At 45.5% G+C, this 17,541-nt stretch overlaps 1 protein-coding gene across 1 annotated transcript; it reads left to right on the top strand.

Moving 5' to 3' along the window:
* Positions 1 to 241: 241 nt before the first annotated feature.
* Positions 242 to 16,447, top strand: DHX37 (DEAH-box helicase 37). Its single transcript, XM_071572216.1, has 27 exons — positions 242 to 434; positions 1,372 to 1,541; positions 2,614 to 2,726; positions 2,926 to 3,256; positions 3,972 to 4,120; positions 4,887 to 4,979; positions 5,104 to 5,200; positions 5,585 to 5,698; positions 6,105 to 6,206; positions 6,704 to 6,818; positions 7,199 to 7,294; positions 7,880 to 7,956; positions 8,590 to 8,728; positions 8,986 to 9,062; positions 9,633 to 9,865; positions 10,304 to 10,415; positions 11,009 to 11,115; positions 11,494 to 11,682; positions 11,807 to 11,931; positions 12,215 to 12,331; positions 12,445 to 12,617; positions 12,972 to 13,086; positions 13,513 to 13,650; positions 13,972 to 14,066; positions 14,490 to 14,563; positions 15,402 to 15,499; positions 16,071 to 16,447. Exons 1-27 carry the CDS (start codon positions 332 to 334, stop codon positions 16,145 to 16,147), a joined length of 3,429 nt encoding a protein of 1,142 aa, XP_071428317.1. The 5' UTR covers positions 242 to 331; the 3' UTR covers positions 16,148 to 16,447.
* Positions 16,448 to 17,541: the final 1,094 nt, after the last annotated feature.

Raw genomic sequence — 17,541 nt, forward strand, 5'->3', positions numbered from 1 at the left:
GAGATGAGATGGGGAGGGGTGGGATGGGGATGGGTGGGATGAGACTGGGAGGGGTAGGATGAGATGAGATGAGATAGGGAGGGGTGGGATGGGGATGGGTGGGATGGAGTGCGATGCGATGGGGTGGCGTGGAATGAGATGGGACTGCACGGGACGGGATGGGATGGGCGGGCATCTCTGCGGGGCCGCTCCGCGCCTGCGCGCACCCGGCCCCGCCCCCTTCTCGCGAGACCCCGCGCCCCCCGGAAGTGGCGGCAGCAGAAGCCGCACGTGGGTGCGCGCAGGGTCCTGTCGTGGGTCGTGACCTGTCGTGGGTCCTGCTCCCGCCGACATGGGCCGTGCGCGCCGCCGGCACAACTGGAAGGCCCGGCTGCCTCAGGGCGCAGCGCCGCCGCCGCCCGCCGAGCCGCTGGAGCTGCCGCTGGAGCTGGGAGGTGCGGCGGGACCCGGCCCGGCTCCTGCCGGGCTCTGTATTATTCATTGCTGAGAACGCGGGCTGAAGGGGCCGTAGGGCTGCTAAGATTGCGATTATTGTCGTGTCTTTCCCATGTTTTTGTTATACTTTAATTGGAAGCATTACTGTTCTTTTAAAAGGTCTGCCCTGGAATGCAGCGGGCTGCAGGGAGGTGGTGGAGTCACTGTCTCCAGAGGTGTTTTGGGAAAGACTGGATGTGGCACTTGGTGCCATGATCTGGTTGACAGAGTGGTAGTTGGTCACGGGTCAGACTCGATGGTCTCAGAGGACTATTCCAGCCTCATTCATTCTGTGACTCTTTGATCTTGCAGGATTTGCATTAACAGCTCTGTTGGAGAATTCCTGCATTCAGGGATTTCAGGAGTTGGACTCGATGAGCCTCATGGGTCCCGTCCAACTCAGGACATTCAACAGTTCCATTATTTATTATTTATTAAAGCATTCATTTTTATGTGTAACATTTGCATTCTGAAATGTTACTTAAAAAAACCCACCACGTTTATTATACTGTTTTTCAGAATTTAGTGGTGCAGACTTTTAGTATTAAAATTCACTGGTGCCTGGGCAAGGCCGGGTCACACCAGGGCACACTGTGCCCTGTGCTGCTCACCTGCCCCCTGACCCTGGGGAATTGAGTAAAAAGACAAAAATTGCACAGTATTGTTACATAAGCCATGGAAATTTGCCATCAAGGCCATAGTAAGATCAGGATTATTTAATCCCCAGTTTTGTGGTCTTTTGCCCTTGCTGATGTTGCAGAATTTTTTTTTGGCTGGACCTGAGGGTTGTGTTTGTTTGAAAGAGCTAAATCTGGGCTGCTGTGTGATAAGCCTGTTAAGCAGCATAATCAAAATAATCCACCTGGCACAAGTAAACAGTCAAACACTTGCTTTCAGATGGAGCAACGCTGAAGGGAATTGATGAAAGCAATGCCCTGGTCCTGCCAGCAAAAAAAGCAAAGAAGAAAAAAGTCACGAGTGTTGCGCAACAGCAGAAGAAACCCCTGGGCAAGAAGCAGAGGAAAAACTTGCAGAAAGTTCTGGAGCAGAAGGAGAAGAAAAAACAGGTACATTGCTGCTTGCTGGCAGCTCCAGGGTTCATCACTTCTAAAATGATAATTTAATGTTGATGTGTGGAAAATGGGTGAAAATGAACAGCTGATGCAGCTCCCTTGTGCTCTGACACTGGCACAAGGTGTGATAGAGCCATGATGCAGTCCCTGTGCTGGTGTGGAAGCAGAGGTGGGGTGAGGGCTCTGCAGGGCCAGCAAGTGGTTTGGGGCACCTCATGGATGTGCAGATGCTGAAGTTTGTGTTAAAAGATCTCCAGCCACTCCTTTGCTGGGCATTGTAGTGAAGATGCACCACCCATGGGCTCTTGAGTGCAGCTCCAGTGGGGAAGAGCATTGCCCTCCCTCTCAGTGGATCAGGTGCTGCAGTAACACATCCTTTCTGGGCCCAGGTTGCCATTCTTGACTGAGTAGACAAGTGTTGTGAAGTACAAGGCTGGCAGAGTCAATGACATGATGGCATTTTAAAAGCATTCCATGAAGTGGGTTGTGTGAGCAGCTTAGTCCTGCTGTAGAATGCAAAGCTTGATGCCCCCCTAATTTTGCTTCTGCTGGTGCTTCTGAGGTACTTATTTTCATCTTCTGTATATTTTCTATATGGAAATACAGCATTTTTGTCTTTGTAAAACCTTTCCAGGCAAAATTCCTCTTCTTTCTAGTCTGAATAATGGCTTTGACAAAGGAACTCTGGTTCTGGAGGTGCTTTAAAGCTGTGGCTGTCTGACCTCCTGCCAGTGCCATGTCCCACATCAGAGCTGAAGGAAGGCTCCCATTGCTCCAGCCCTCATTCCAGCATGTTAGTTCAAATCCATTTTCTTCCCTGTGTTTGAAGGGTGCAGCTGAGCTGCTCATTGCAGTGATGTCAAGTCCTCATTTCTATTTTTGCTCTGGTGTAGAGCTGAAATCTTTTCCAGGGAGGACTGGCCATGTAGCAGCAGGAAGGTCTTTACAGCTTCACAGCAGGATTTGCCAGAGCACAGAGCACACCCTGTAATGCTCAAGCACAAAATGTTGACATTATTTCCTGGTGACAATAAGCTCTGATTTTGGTTGTTTTTCCCCCAAATAGCGAGCTGAGTGGCTGAGCAAGCTGAACGAGGTCCAGGCTTCTGAGGCAGAAATGAAACTCCTGTACACAACTTCCAAACTGGGTGTTGGGGGGCGCATCTATCAGGCTAAAAGGTAAAGGGTTTTGGGGGGAAGAACCATTGTGGTTGATTGCTGTGTTTGAATGGCAACATTCTGAGCTTCTTGGTTTATTTTTTTTTCTTCTTTCTGCTGTGGAAGGATGGAAATCCTTTTTGTGTGGAAGTTGTGTCTGGCTTGAGATGCTGGAAAATATTGACCAAAATGTAGTTCACATGTAGATGTTTTGTTCTAGGGTGGTACAGGAGCCAAGGACTGATGTACCTGAAAAGATCAGGAGCATCAGCGGTGCCAACAAGAGAAGGCACAGCTCAGGTTCAGAATCAGAGCCTGAGGAAGAGCCCAGTAGCTCTGAGGAGGAGGAGGAAGAGCAAAAGCAGGAAACTGAGGAATCCTCAACCAGTGAGGTTGTGAATGCTGCTGAAAAGCCAGAGGAAGGAGTGAGGAAGGCAGTGGTTGACCAGCCTCCAGCTGGTCCTGGTGCTCCAGTTGTCCAGAAGGCCTCCAACAAACCACCCTGCAAGCCTGCAGTGTTCATCCCAGTGGACAGGTCTCCTGAGATTCAGGTGAGGCTCTGTAAACTGTATAGTACTTATCAAAGGGGTTGGAAATGGTGGTATTTTCCATCAGATTGGGTCACTGCAGACACTGTACCATTATCTTGTATCTCTTGCTATTCCAGTCTGGCAGCAGGGTGCACTCAGGGTCCTTGTTCTGGCAAGTTGTTCAGGTACAGGTCTGAGCTTTAAGCTGTCTGGTTTAGCAGAAGGAAAACTCAGTTTGTTTTCGGATATAAACATTTTTCTCTGGTTTTACATATGGAATCCATTTGCTGTCCTCAAACGTCCTTCGTTGGAAAATCTTGTGAAGTCTCTTTTAGCTCTCCATTGTGCTGCATCTTGTGCTGGATGGTTTTATCCCATTTGTTGTAGGCAGGGTGTTGTGTAGAAATGGGAGAAGCTCTGCATGTGTATGAACAGACAGGGCAGTCGTGAAATGAGTTTTCCCTTAAAGTGCTAAATTAAGAAACTCAAGGGACTCTGAAGTTTCACAAATTGAAAGTGCAGGTCTTGCCAGCTGCTTTCTGGGAAGCTGTTCTAATGACTCTGGTTCTCAGACATGCAGGTCTTGTATTAGCTGGTTTAGAGTATTTCGAGCCACAAAACTTGCAGAATTCCTGTTTATGGGCTTACGGGCTGAGGAAGACAACAGTTTTCAATACTGAGAAAAACAAAAAAGAAGTGAGAAACAATGCAACTAAAATACGTGTTTTATATTTAGGAAGCAAGATTAAAGCTTCCAATCCTTGCTGAAGAGCAAGTCATCATGGAAGCCATTAATGAGAATCCCATTGTGATCATATGTGGAGAGACGGGGAGTGGTAAAACCACACAAGTGCCTCAGTTTCTCTACGAAGCTGGTTATGCCAGGTAGGAATCTGCTTTTATATCCAACAAATGGAATTAGGAATATTCAAGCAGAGCTCAGTCACTTCTGGTGTGGCTGAACTGAATCTGGTTGTTCCTGTGCAGTGGTAATGGCCATGTTAAGTGGGCTTTTAGGTAGTCTGAAGGGAATGTGACTGACTTGCAGAAGTGTCTGTGCATAGGCAATCTTTTGAAACCCTAAGGTAAAATTTCTCTTCAAATCCTCTGGGCTGTTTTCCACAGAAGGGCTTTGTTTGCTCATCTTGCACAGTTTAACCTCTGCTTACAGAGGTTTGGTTTTACCTCTGCAAGAAAATGTGTGTATTTCTTAAGAATATCTTTGAAAATAACTGTGGTTCATCTGGCACCTGGTAACATTTATGAGCTTGGGCACCTCCTATGAGGCTTATTGTGAGCTGCATCAAGGTGCATCCAGCTTCTCTGCTGCTGTCCCAGCCTGAGTTCTGAGATGGACCCCAGTGCCAGAGGAATGCCCAGGGGAACTGGTATTTAGTTAGCTGGAATTGCAGGGGCAACATGCAGGGAAAAATTCCTGTGATAATGCATCTTCAGATCAATACACTGTCATGTATTTGGGAAACCCAAAGCTTCCTTTCTGCCTTTTTCTTCTAACTGTAACTAAAAGTGATACTGTGTGAGTGGAGCTACTCACTCTAGAGCCACTGTGCAGAAATCTTGGTGTCATCTTTCTAGGTGCTTCTCTCTTTAATAAAAATAACCCATCTTTTTCCTCCCTTTGCACCGTTAGTTCCAACGGGACCATTGGGATCACGGAGCCTCGGCGTGTGGCTGCGGTGTCCATGTCCCAGCGAGTCGCTAAGGAAATGAACCTGTCACACAGGTGAGCAGAAAAAATGCTGAGACCTTGCTGGAAGATGCCACTGAGGTGTTCTGTGTATGTCATGGATGGACCTTCTGTTTCTCCCTATGCTTTTTCCTTTGGGTGCCCTGGTGGTTCCTCACAGTGTGGTTTCATATCAAATCCGATACGAGGGGAATGTTACAGATGAAACACAGATCAAGTTCATGACAGATGGTGTGCTGCTGAAAGAGATTCAGAAGGTAAGTTGCTGTCCTCAGTGTTACTATAAAAGGGGAAGGTTTTTGTGCAGCTGGGAAGAGAGGCCAGTTGCCTTGTATGGAAATGCCACCAAACTTTCAAAACAAAATCCCTTTCAGCACCAGAGTTTTTATTTCATCTCAACCGTTGGTATTCCTGCCCAAGTCCCTAAACATTAGGTTATCTTGTTGTGTAAAATAAGAGTAAGGAAGAGACTTGGGAGCTAGAGTGGTTTATGTAGGATGAACACATTAAACTGTGCTCAAATGGCTGAGAAATACAGCTGTGAGGATGGGGAGTGAGTGTTTGTGTAGCTCCAGGGTGTTCTGGCTGGAAGATAGTCCTTGGCTAAGGCCTCCTGTGGTGAAATTGATCTCTCTTCCCAGGACTTTCTTCTTTCCAAATACAAAGTCATTATTATTGATGAAGCCCATGAGAGGAGTATGTACACGGATATCTTGATTGGCCTCTTGTCTCGCATCGTGCCCCTTCGTCAGAAGGTGAGAGGAGCAGTGGGGCCTGTATTAGACACAGGTGTGGGGAGGGTGCTGTTAGACATGACGAGGCCCTGTGTGAGAAGGGACTCTCTGTGATGTGAAAGTTTGTGGAAATCTGACAAAAATGACAAAATAATATTCAGATAACGTGTTTGTCTTTCTCTGTGATCAAAGGAACACAGAGCCTACAAAAAATGCAAAAATAATAGGTATCAGTACCAACAGATGACTTTCCAGGCAACATTCAATTCATTTGAGACTCACAGTGCCATGACACATGTATAGATATTGGAATATCAGCAGCCTGGTAGAAACCAAGATGCTTTTGGTTGCACTGACACAATCTGCCAACAGCAGAGCTTGAGAGGAGATGTTTGGGGCACAAAGTGATAGGTTTGTGTCCCTGCAGAAAGGGCTGCCCCTGAAGCTGATCATCATGTCGGCCACCCTTCGTGTGGAGGATTTCACTGACAACAACAAGCTGTTTTCTGTTAAACCTCCCGTCATTCAGGTATTGTTCTTCACCCTGGGATCTGCCTCACATGTACCGGCTGAAGTACAGTGAGGGCAGCCTTTATAAAACCAGTTACAAAATAGGGGCACTTTTATCTTTCCAGTTGGTGCTGAAATCTTTCAGATACCAATTTAAGAATAGTTATTTTGTTTAGTCTATTGTTTCTTTTGGGACTGGGTGTTTTTCTTTCCACTTTTATCAGAAAACTGCCCTGGCAGAATCTTATCATCTTGGAACCTGTAAATTTAGGAGAACTAGAAAGCCGCAATCTGAGTTGATGATCTGAAAGGGAAGAAAGCTTTGCTTTCTTGTTTTTGTGGTGTTCAGGGTAGACAGCACTGATAATTTCTGTGGGTCTGGTGTTCTGTATCTTACCAAAGCCAAGAGCTGAACAGAAATACAGGATGAGCTTTTCTAGTTGTCCCATGAACACTGTAATGATTATGCTGGAGCTGTGACAGCAAACAGAGCTTTTCTTTGTGTTTCCTCTCCAGGTAGATGCAAGGCAATTCCCTGTAACTGTTCATTTTAACAAGAAAACTCCCCTGGATGATTACAGTGGGGAATGTTTCAGAAAGGTCTGTAAAATCCATCGAATGTTGCCCTCAGGTAAGGTCACTGCTGAGAACCTCTTAAATTCATTGTGCTTAACATGTCTAAAGTTTTTTGGATTGTATTTTTTGGGGGGGAGGAGAAGGTCTTTGGGCTTTTTTGTTTTGGGGTGAGTTTTTTTGTAAACTGAACATGGGACTTCAATGAGGTATTGTGTGCTTTTTACTTAATTTACTTTTTCTTGTGAAAAGAACCCTTCAATTAAATCATAGTTAAATTAACTTCTTGAGAGAGTAGTAGGAGACAGATGTGGTCAAATAACCTGTTCCTCCTTGTTACTTCACAGTATATTGGACCTGTCTTTTATCATGAACAAGATATAAAGCTTTCCAGGATTAAATGCCTGTGCTGAGGTTTAGTGTTTTCTTCTTTTGCAGGTGGAATATTGGTGTTTTTAACAGGCCAGGCAGAAGTTCACTCTCTCTGTAGAAGGCTACGGAAAGCCTTCCCATACCAAAAAAACAGCACTGCAGGTAATGCTATAGAAACTGTTAAACTTTGAATTTATCCCACTGAGGAGTGAGCTTGCTTTCCACCTAAGAATATGAGCTTTTACTTTAAAAACACAAAAGCCAAGAATTGGGGAGCGGGTTCATTGTGGATAATTTTCATGACTGATTGTTAAGTTTGTGCTGGTTTGAGCTTGGGAGAAGATTTATGTGTATGATCTCTTCCAGTTCCCCAGAAACCATTGCATTTCTTCACTTACTCTGTTGGGAGTTAAAGTGGAAATGCTGCTTCTTGTTAGTGAATGTTACTTTCAGATACTGGAATTTCCAAAGAAATTCTATAGCTTAGCTAATTGCCTCCTAAACCTCAAGGGGTACAGTTGCTCTGTGTGCTGCTGTTGATCCTGTGTATAGTTCCTAAAAGGAATTTTAACCTTAAACTTATGTGTCATCCCTGTCCCATCTGCCTGCAGTGTGACTATTTGCTTCTTTCACACTGTGACACTTTGCATCCCTAAAAAGGTGGCAGTGGGACCAGACTCCTCCCACTGCCTTTTCCAAGAGAAAAGCATGCTCTCCTCACAGTTGTTCCACTGGCTCTTTCTGTAGGAGGAGAGGATGACAAAGAAGACTCAGTGGAAGAAATGAGAAAATTTAAGAAATCGAGGAAGCGGAGGAAAGTTACGGTAATGTGTCCCTGCAACAGTAGCCTACATGTGACCCCTCAGGAGCTCCAGCAGTACCCCCCACACTGCTGATGCTGCACTGGGAGCAACAGAGAGCTAAAACTGTGGATATTATGGATAGGAGATTGATTTATGTTGAGTACTGACCACTCAAGGTTTAATGGAAAGAGTTCCAGACTTGCTGGCTCCAGGGCTGCTCCTCATCTTGTTGTTTGTTACCCAAAATTGGGTCTGATGCATCTGTTACCATGGATAGAGTTTGGCTTCCACCCATATCCTAAATGCACTTTGTTAGTGGAAGATCTTGGAGCTACAGATAAACTGTCCACTGACATTGTATCCTGGTAGCTGAAGGGGCCTGAAGTGAAGAAATTTTATCCTTTCCCACTGTCCTCCAGGTGAAGAAGCTTGGCTTGGCACAAAATACTGTATAAAATACTTGGGTTACTCCCCCCTGACTGTCACAGTTAGCAAGTGCTGAATCTTGAAATACCAATGAAATCTTGCAGTCCTGCTGTCACCTTCAGGTCAGCAGATGTTTGGAGTAAGTGCTCAGCTTTGCTTTCAAAGCAATGGAAAGGGATGTCTGTGTCCCCCCCTAATGCTCTGTGGTGTCTTTACTGTCTTTCTCAGGCACTCCCCAAAATTGATCTGAACAATTACTCTGTGGTACCAGTGGATGAAGGAGATGAAGACAGAGATGCTGACACTGATGATGATGCTGCAGGGTCTGATATTGACCTGGATTTAGGAGATGGAGACTCAGAAGAAGGTTTGGCACATATGAAAGAAAAAGTCCTTACCTCCTGTCACCTGTGACATGGGTGACATAAGTTGGTTGTCCTTTGCTGAACTGATGTGATACCACAGCAGACCTGTGTCATGGAAAAGCTGTTAAAAGTTTTCCAGCCTCAGCTTTGTACCAATTACTTTGCTGGTTTTAATGAAGTGGTGTTTGTGGAGATGATGTTGGACTAAGCCTGGAAGTTGACTTACTGTGTACTGAAATGTTTCTTTGTTTCTTCACAGATGAGAAATCCGATTCATCCCTCCCACTGTATGTGCTCCCACTCTATTCCTTGCTGGCACCAGAGAAACAGGCAAAGGTAAAGGATTTATTGTCTCAGTGGATAGGTGAGCCTTACAGATATGCGTGATCATTGTCTAAGGTCACAAGTGACTTAAAATTCCCATCTTGGACCATCAATGAGCAGACTTGAATGGCCCAGTGGGCAGGCTGGGATGGGTTTGGGACAGGCCTTGCTTGAGGTGGTGTCTTGCTGATGTGCCAGTTCATCAGGTTGGGAATGATGATGTGACAGTCCTGCAGCATCTTAGAATCAGTCCTGGCCCCAAGCAGGAGATCCTGCTGCCAGGAGGCAGCTTGTACAGTTTCTTGTGCTCCTTCTTGGCTTTGGCAGTGACAAGAGTGTGTCTGAACACAGCTCAGCACTGGTGTGTGGTACACATGGAGTCTCTGTGGGTGTTTCTGAGGATTAACTGAGTTGGACAGAGAGCTCCAGAGCTGGAGACAAGGAGTTAAGTCTTGGCTCTGACTCCTGGATTTCCCCTGCAGTACCATATGCACTGTCATCTCTTTGCAGCCCATCCAAGCTGACTGCCTGTCCTGTTCCGCTGTTGGCGTTGCACCTCACATGCCCATCTGTCTCTTGTAGGTATTCAGGGCTCCTCCTCCTGGCACCAGACTCTGTGTTGTGGCCACCAACGTGGCTGAAACATCACTTACCATCCCAGGCATCAAATATGTGGTTGACTGCGGGAAGGTCAAGAAACGTTTCTACGACAAAATCACGGGGGTTTCGTCATTCAGAGTCACTTGGATCTCCCAGGCCTCGGCAAACCAGCGGGCAGGGCGGGCCGGCCGCACGGAGCCGGGGCACTGCTACAGGTCAGCTGCCTGCTGGGGACAGGGCTGGGAGAAACAAGAAGCCCTTTGAGTGTCAGTGGGAATTTGCCAGCTTCCCCTGCCCTGCTGCCCCTTTCACAGGGATCTGTTTGGAATATTTTGGGATTGTTTGCCCTTCATTCAAAAGGAGAAGTGAAGCCAAGTGTCAGCTGTCACTGGTGGTGTTGGTTTGGCTTCTCAGGTGCCTTTCTCTTGCTGAAAACCCTCATTTTCATGGCCAGATTAGATTTAACCATGACCAGATGGGTTTAACTCCAAGTGAGCTAACTTGTGAGTAAAGCATATGCATCATAAATAATGACATGCTTATATAAATAATGCCCACAAGCAGCCTTTTTTTAAATCCTTCAGCAATTTTTATGCATATCTTTTGAGTTAAGATTTCTTTTAAGACTCTAAGCAGCATTTCTGGTCCACTAGGTTATACTCTTCTGCAGTCTTCATGGACTTTGAGAAATTTTCTGCTCCAGAAATAACAAAGCGACCAGTGGAAGACTTGATTCTGCAAATGAAGGCATTAAATATAGAAAAGGTGAGGTGGAAGTGCCTTTGTACTACAGCAATCATTAAAGTGGCTGCCCCTAGGAGCCAGAAACAAAGAGAAATGTCTTTTATCATCATTGCTTGAGTCTGTGCCTTGTGTTAGAAATTACAATCCTGAGACTTGATTTTCGTTCTGTGAATTGCAGAAGCTGCTCTGAATTCAACCTGGCCTTAACAGAAATGTTTGTTCAGGTAGTTAGTGATTTCTTATATTCTTAGAGGTGAAAAAACTCCTGTCCAAACAGGGGTTTGTGTTTTGGAGATACTGGAAAGTACCTCTTTCAGAGACACAATACTTAAATTCAGACCTTAAAGCAGCCTGCCCTAGGCGGTGCCTGCAGTCAGTGGCAGCGAAGGGTGACTCTGGTATTCCTGTTTCCTAATGGTTTTGTTCTAAGCATTTCCTCCCATTATGTGTCCTTTCCTCTCACTCCTGGCAAACATCCTAAATGCTTTTCTTTGGCACATGTAACCAGAGGGGAGGATTTCCCTCGCTTCCAGAGCTTCTTACTGTGTTCAGACTTTTTTTAGTGGGAGCTGGGTCAATGATGTACTGAGGGGTTTTTCTCATGATGTCTGTAGGTAATCAACTTCCCATTCCCAACACCACCTCCCACAGAAGCACTTGCAGCAGCTGAGGAGTTGCTGATAGCCCTGGGTGCCTTGAAGGAACCTCCTATGACAGGAAGGTAATGCCTGTAGTCCCCCACAGATTTTCTCCTATGTCCAGCCTGTGGGCTCTGCTGTCCTCCCACCTCCTTTCCATCTCACCCTCATATCTGAGGGTGGGCTTTGGTACAGAAGCTGGCATAATTTCAGTCTCTGAATCACCTTTGTTTGTTTTACTGGGCCCAGTTCTGTTTGAGCAGGGAAAGACTGCTGGGAGTGTGCCACGCAGGGCAGGTGAGAGCTGCATGAGGAAAAGGAGTCTTTCCCACAGCTTTGTGACCAGCACATAACAAAACCTGAGGAAAACACATCAGTTTAATGGGCTGCCAAAACCAGAAACATAAACTTGTTCTAATCAGATGTTACTTCATTATACGAGTTTTCTCTTCCTTCCTCAGGCTGAAGCAGCAGCTGGCAGCAAAGCTGAGCTGCCCCATTAGTCCCCTGGGCAGAATAATGGCCACTTTTCCTGTAGCCCCCCGCTATGCCAAGATGTTGGCATTGAGCAGGCAGCACAACTGCCTGCCCTACACCATCACCATCGTGTCTGCCATGACTGTCCGGGAGCTTTTTGAAGAGTTCGACAGGTCAGTGGGTGAGCCTGACATCCTCCTTATAGGAAACAACACTCCTCTCAGCTGATGCCTCTCACTCTGGGGCCCCTCTGCACTTAGGCACAAACACTCATTGATGCTGTTCTGTTTCTTTCAGGCCAGCAGTAAGTGAGGAAGAGACAGCCCAGCTGAAGAGGAAGAGAGCAAGGTTTTTACAGATGCAAAAGATCTGGGCTGGGCAGGGGCCTATGCAGAAGCTGGGGGACCTCATGGTGATGTTAGGTACTGCAGAACCTGATTTCCCTTCACCATTAACTTCATCCTGTTCTCCTCCATCACCCTGTGAGCCCTCAGCTTTGTACAACCAAAGGCATCCTCGTGCTGTAGGGCTGAGTTCAGTGTGTATTTTGTAGACTTCTCTGGGCAACCTGCCACTGTACCAGGCTGATGCCAAGTGGGAACACCAAAATGCATTGGTTAACTGTGTCAGAGCTGTCCCACTGTCAGTTTCATTAGGAGAACTGATCAGCTAAGCTGTTTTCTTCCCCTCTCTGTTCACTCCCAGGGGCAGTGGGGGCCTGTGAGTACACTGGGTGCACCCATAAATTCTGTGAAGAAAATGGACTCCGATACAAAGCCATGCTGGAAATCAGGCGCTTGAGAGGGCAGCTGACAACAGCAGGTAAATGGGTTTTAAGAGCAGTTACTGTGTTTATTCTTTTTTGGGGAGTGACACATCAACTGGGCTGATTTTTTTTTCCTTTTGACTCTTGTTTCACCTCTTTGTCCCCACAGTGAACTCAGTCTGCACGGATGCTGGGCTCTATGTTGATCCAAAGATGAAGCCCCCAACAGAAGCTCAAGTGACATACTTGAGGCAGATTGTGCTGGCAGGGCTGGGGGATCATGTTGCCCGAAGAATTCAGGCAGAAGAGCTCCTGGATGATAAGTGGAAAAATGCCTATAAGGTAAACAGCTGAATTGGACTGAATTCCTCCTCCCCTGTGCAAAACTTCTGGCAGGGTCCTGCACTGGGGCTGCCTGTGCTGACTTTCTGCAACTTCTGTTCTTAGAATTTAAGTTTGCAGTGTTGCAATTTCCCAGTCCTCACATAGGAAATTGCTTTAAAGGAGCTAAGAAAAGGTGCATTAGTCCATTATTGCTTGATGTCTCCAGAGAAGGTGAAGCAGAAAATTATTGGGTTATTAAAAACCTCCATTACTTAAAGAAATCATATAAATGTACACCTGAGACTGAAATCAAGAAATGAGATTGCTAGTAACTCATCTTACTCTGCTTTAATCTTCTGTGCTTCCTTACAGACTGCTCTGCTAGAGGACCCAGTGTTCATCCACCCAAGCTCAGTCCTCTTCAAAGAACTCCCAGAGTTTGTGGTGTATCAAGAAATTGTTGAGACCACAAAGCTGTACATGAAAGGTGAGACTGCTGAGGGCCAGCTTGTGTCTGGTGAGGAACTCAGAAATTCCTTGGCACAGTGTTTCCTGCTGAGTGCTGGTGACTGAGTGCTGTCCTTTCAGAGTGGTTGTGACTCCTGGGATTTGGATCCTTATGCTTTCTAGATCTGGATCAGGGGATAAATGAACCTGTTTTTTCTTTGTCCAGTAAAAATTGGCTGGAGCAATGCTTGGCTTCTGGAATGGCTGCTGTGCACCAGCCCTGCCGCTGCCCACTGCTGGTCTCTAAACAGCTCTTCTACAACATAAAATATTTTACTTGAAAAATGAGACACAAAGAAACCTGTGGAGATGAAATCGTGACCATACACCATTCTTGTGGGGCTGCTAGAGAGTGGTGGCCCTTGGCAGCAAACCTGCATTCAATGTGTGTTTTTTTCCTCCTAAGGTGTGTCTGCAGTTGAACCCGAGTGGATTCCTGCCCTGTTGCCACCATACTGCCACTTTGGGAAGCCTCTGGAAAACCCTCCTCCCTCCTACTGCCCCGAAACAGGCCGAGTTCGATGTCACAGACCAAGTGTCTTTTGTAAGTGCCTTACAGTGTCGCTCAGTAGTTTTGTCTGAGAGCTGCTCTGTGGTTACTGTATGCTGGTTTAACAGGGCTGTCAGCACACCAGGAAAGCTTGGGCTGTTCAAAGAGCTCAACAGTGGTTTGAGTAGCTCCATGGGGCTCATAGCATTCAAATATTGGCATCTTCCCAATGAAATGGGCATTTTGTGGAGCCCATTCCTCCCCCTGTGAAAGCTGGGTGGAGCAATGTCCTCCCCACTTCTCTTAGCCCTTGTGTTGTCACACCTCCATGGAAATGTGCCCTCCTCTTCAACCCTGTGTGATCTTTGTTTCCAGATCGTGTCAGCTGGCAGCTCCCTGCTGTGGAAGTTGATTATCCAGAAGGTATTGATCGCTACAAATACTTTGCCAGGTTCCTGCTTGAAGGAAAGGTGTGTTCCAGCTGCATCACTTCCTTGATGTTATCAATAAGTTTTTAGTCCCACTTTTGGAGGGGAATTTTATTTTGTGGTTTCTTTCTTTCTTTGTATGTGCCATTGCTCATAATTTGCCAGCACATAGAGGAGTTTGCTGTGGTTGGTGTGTTGGGGAAGATACCTTTAAAATGAAAAAAACATGAAAATCAGTATTTGAGTTGAAGAAACCCCCAAATTCAAGTATAATTTTGTAAAGGAAAAAAGGTTGTAGCTTATGTCTTTGTCCATTGTGAGACATTAGAGTTGTCTAACAAGCCAGTCAGGACAAGACTGATACAGAGACATGGATAGGAGAGAGATGGTAACAGAGAACAGAATAGGAGAGCAGAATATGTCTCCACAGAACAATTAATTTACCTTGTTCTAAAAATCTTCCAGGTCATTAAAAAGTTGAGTTCTTACAGCCAGTGCCTGCTGTCCAGTCCTCTGATAATGTTGAAGACATGGTCCAAGTAAGTTGTTAAAAAAAACTTCAGGTTGTTGTCTCCACCAAACACTTTTCACTTCCTTTTTAAATTAAAAAAATTCAATGCTGGGAAGGGTGTTGTAGATAGTGATCTTGGCTGTAGCTGCAGGGCAAGTAAAATGAGTTTTCTTACCAAGAAGTCACCCAGGAGAGCTGAGTGACTGTGAGGACAGCGTGGGAGGACATGCAGCCTGCTGGGCACTGAGCTCTGCTCTGCTCACACCTGTAAGGAATGGCCAGATGCTGCTTTCCATGCTTTTTTTTTTGCAGTTTGGCCAATTATTCTGCCCTTATTTCTTTTCCAAAACACATTTCCAGCAGAGTCTGGGTTTGATTACATTTTTAAACCTGTGACCCTCCAAAAGGCTGTCAGCTGTCACTCCCCTTCTCTCCACTCATCCTCCTCTCATTTACCAAAATTAACTTTCTCTGAGACTTCTGTGACTTTTTATGGCATTGATAGATGGAAGGATTTTGTAAGACTTGGTTAAAAGTGACTGATGTTATCTGAGAGTCCTACAGTAACCATGTGTTTCCTGTTTTAGTCAACCCAGAGCCCTTCCTGACACCTTTTTGCTTTACCCTTTGCTCTGCAGCTGCACAGCAGACACAAGAACAACCTGCTGCTACTTTTAACTACAAAAAGTTGTGGTTGGGGAAAAAACTACTTACAGTGAACTTTCTTGAGCAAGTCTGTATATGCAGAGGTCATGTGTTTATACATCTGTATTTAACCTTTTAAAAATATTAAGAGTATGAATTCAGAAAGTTGAGCTGAATTGCACTAATGAACATTGTTTTATTGCACCATTTTATTGATTCAGACTTCAGCCCAGGACAGAATCCCTCCTGCAGGCTCTAGTTGCAGAAAATTGTGATAATCGTGATGCTTTACTGGCTGCATGGAAGAAAAATCCTAAATGTAAGTGTTCTCCTTGCTTAATTGTCAGTCAAATCAGTGCAGTACCTTGAGCACTGTTGAATTACAATTTAAAAAATGTACTATTTCACTTGATAAGCTCCAAATATTTCCTATTTTCATACCAGAAACAGTAATGCCTTGTGTCTGGTTCTTGTGAAGAACAGGAGAAAGCACTTTAGAAAGCCACATTTATTTGTGTAATAAGATTTTTTTTCCTGTTGTAGTAACCATACGTAAAATGTTTGGTTTGGTCTTTTGAAAAATTAAGACTATAGATAGAGGAAAATTTGTTCCAGGTAAAATAGGTTTTGTTCAATATTAGGTGCCCAATCATAAGAGTTCTTTATAGAAGCAGCAAGAAAGTGATGCAGTGATGAGTTTCACAGTAATTCTCCCCCATGGGATGCTGTTACATCTGCATGCAAGTGTCCAAGCTCCAGAACCATCCCAGTTGGGATGGAAGGCTGGTTCTTGCTCCCAGTGGGATGATCCCACAGGACCTCCTTTTTCCAGCCAAACAACCCCAGTCCCTGACTCCAAGAGCCACCTGATCACTCTGCTTCCATTCCAGATTTGCTCTCAGCCTACCGTCAGTGGATCCCTGAAGCCATGCACGATGACCTCGCCCAGAAGTGGCCACCAGTGTGACTGTTCTTGATGGACTTCTTTTCTCCAGGATGTTTCAGGAGCTTCCAAGAGTTTCCCTGGAAAACTGACACAGATGGACTGTAGTGATACCTTTTTGTAAGAGAGCCAGGTGTTACTCTGCTTTTGTGGAAAGTCCTCCATATTCCCAGAAGTCCTACCAGCTGTTTGGCTGGTATTTTGTAATATGAATGGTTGGATAATTTTATCCATTGTATTTTATATATTGGGGGTTTTTTATCTGAGTTTTCTCTTTGGACTATATTAGTCATATGAACTATAATAAATATGTAAAGTTCTTGATTTGGATGGGAGAAATGATTTCTTTGTGGGATGGGATGCTGCAATGAGAGGATTTCAGACTTGTGTAGGCACATGGCAGCAGATCCAAACACAGACAGAACCCTTGAGCCTGGCAGTGGATTGACCCTGACCCAAACACAAACACTGGCGTATGTCAGCACTCTTGAGTCACCAGTCAAGAACAGCAGTAAGGGGGGGACTGCTATGGAGAAATCCACTCCAGCCCAGCCAGACCAGTGGAATCCTAATAGTTCGTTTCCTGTTTCATAAGGAGTTTGCCATCACTTCAAGATATCCACTAATCTTTCTTTCAAAAATTTTTGGTCAAATCTCTCCTGATTCCTGGCTTGGTGCTGCAGTCACTCAGATCTCCTGGGGCCTTTGCTGCACGGTTTGCCAGTGCTGTTTTGTCCCAGTGCTCCTGAACCATCTGCATATCTTGGGATGGAGCACTCTGGGGAATGCAGCAGGTTTTAGGAAGCAAGGCAGACTTTAACCATCTGCTCATTTTGCAACAAGAAATTTTGGTAGTTCTGGAAGAAAATGTCAAGCCTGAGTTTATTTTTCCTTTGGCCTGATATTTTTAGTTCTTGGTAAACCCAGTGATCACACCATGTTAATCAGCTGCTGCTTATGACTGCAGTAGGAGGTGTGGGCAAGGACCCTCCTCTTGCCCACATCCTGCAGGAAACTGGTGCAGCCCAACCACAGAATGTGGATACAAGTCCATTGTTCCCACTGCTCCCACTCACTTAAGAGAGGCCAGAACACAAGTAAACATTAAAAATATCTTCAACTGATGAAACAGCAACTTTTGTTCTTGAGGAAGAAGGAAACCAGCCCCCTGCAGTGTGTGTAAGCCAAACGCTGCAGCACTGCAGTCAGTGTTTTGGGATAACCCCAGGCAGGAGAGTGCTGGAAGGCTTGTGGCAGGGCACATGTCTCAAACAAGAATTGCAGCAAAAGTCTGCAAACTGCTCACTCAGTGCTTATGGGAGGGAAGGGGGGAAAAAAGGCGATTATGGAACCTATTTGTAAATTGTTGCTCCTAGTTTAGAAAAAGGGGAAAGAGGAAGCAAAATACAACCGATTTG

This window comes from Pithys albifrons, chromosome 17 (genome assembly GCF_047495875.1).
Source record: "Pithys albifrons albifrons isolate INPA30051 chromosome 17, PitAlb_v1, whole genome shotgun sequence".
In the NCBI taxonomy this organism is placed as follows: Eukaryota; Metazoa; Chordata; class Aves; order Passeriformes; family Thamnophilidae; genus Pithys; species Pithys albifrons.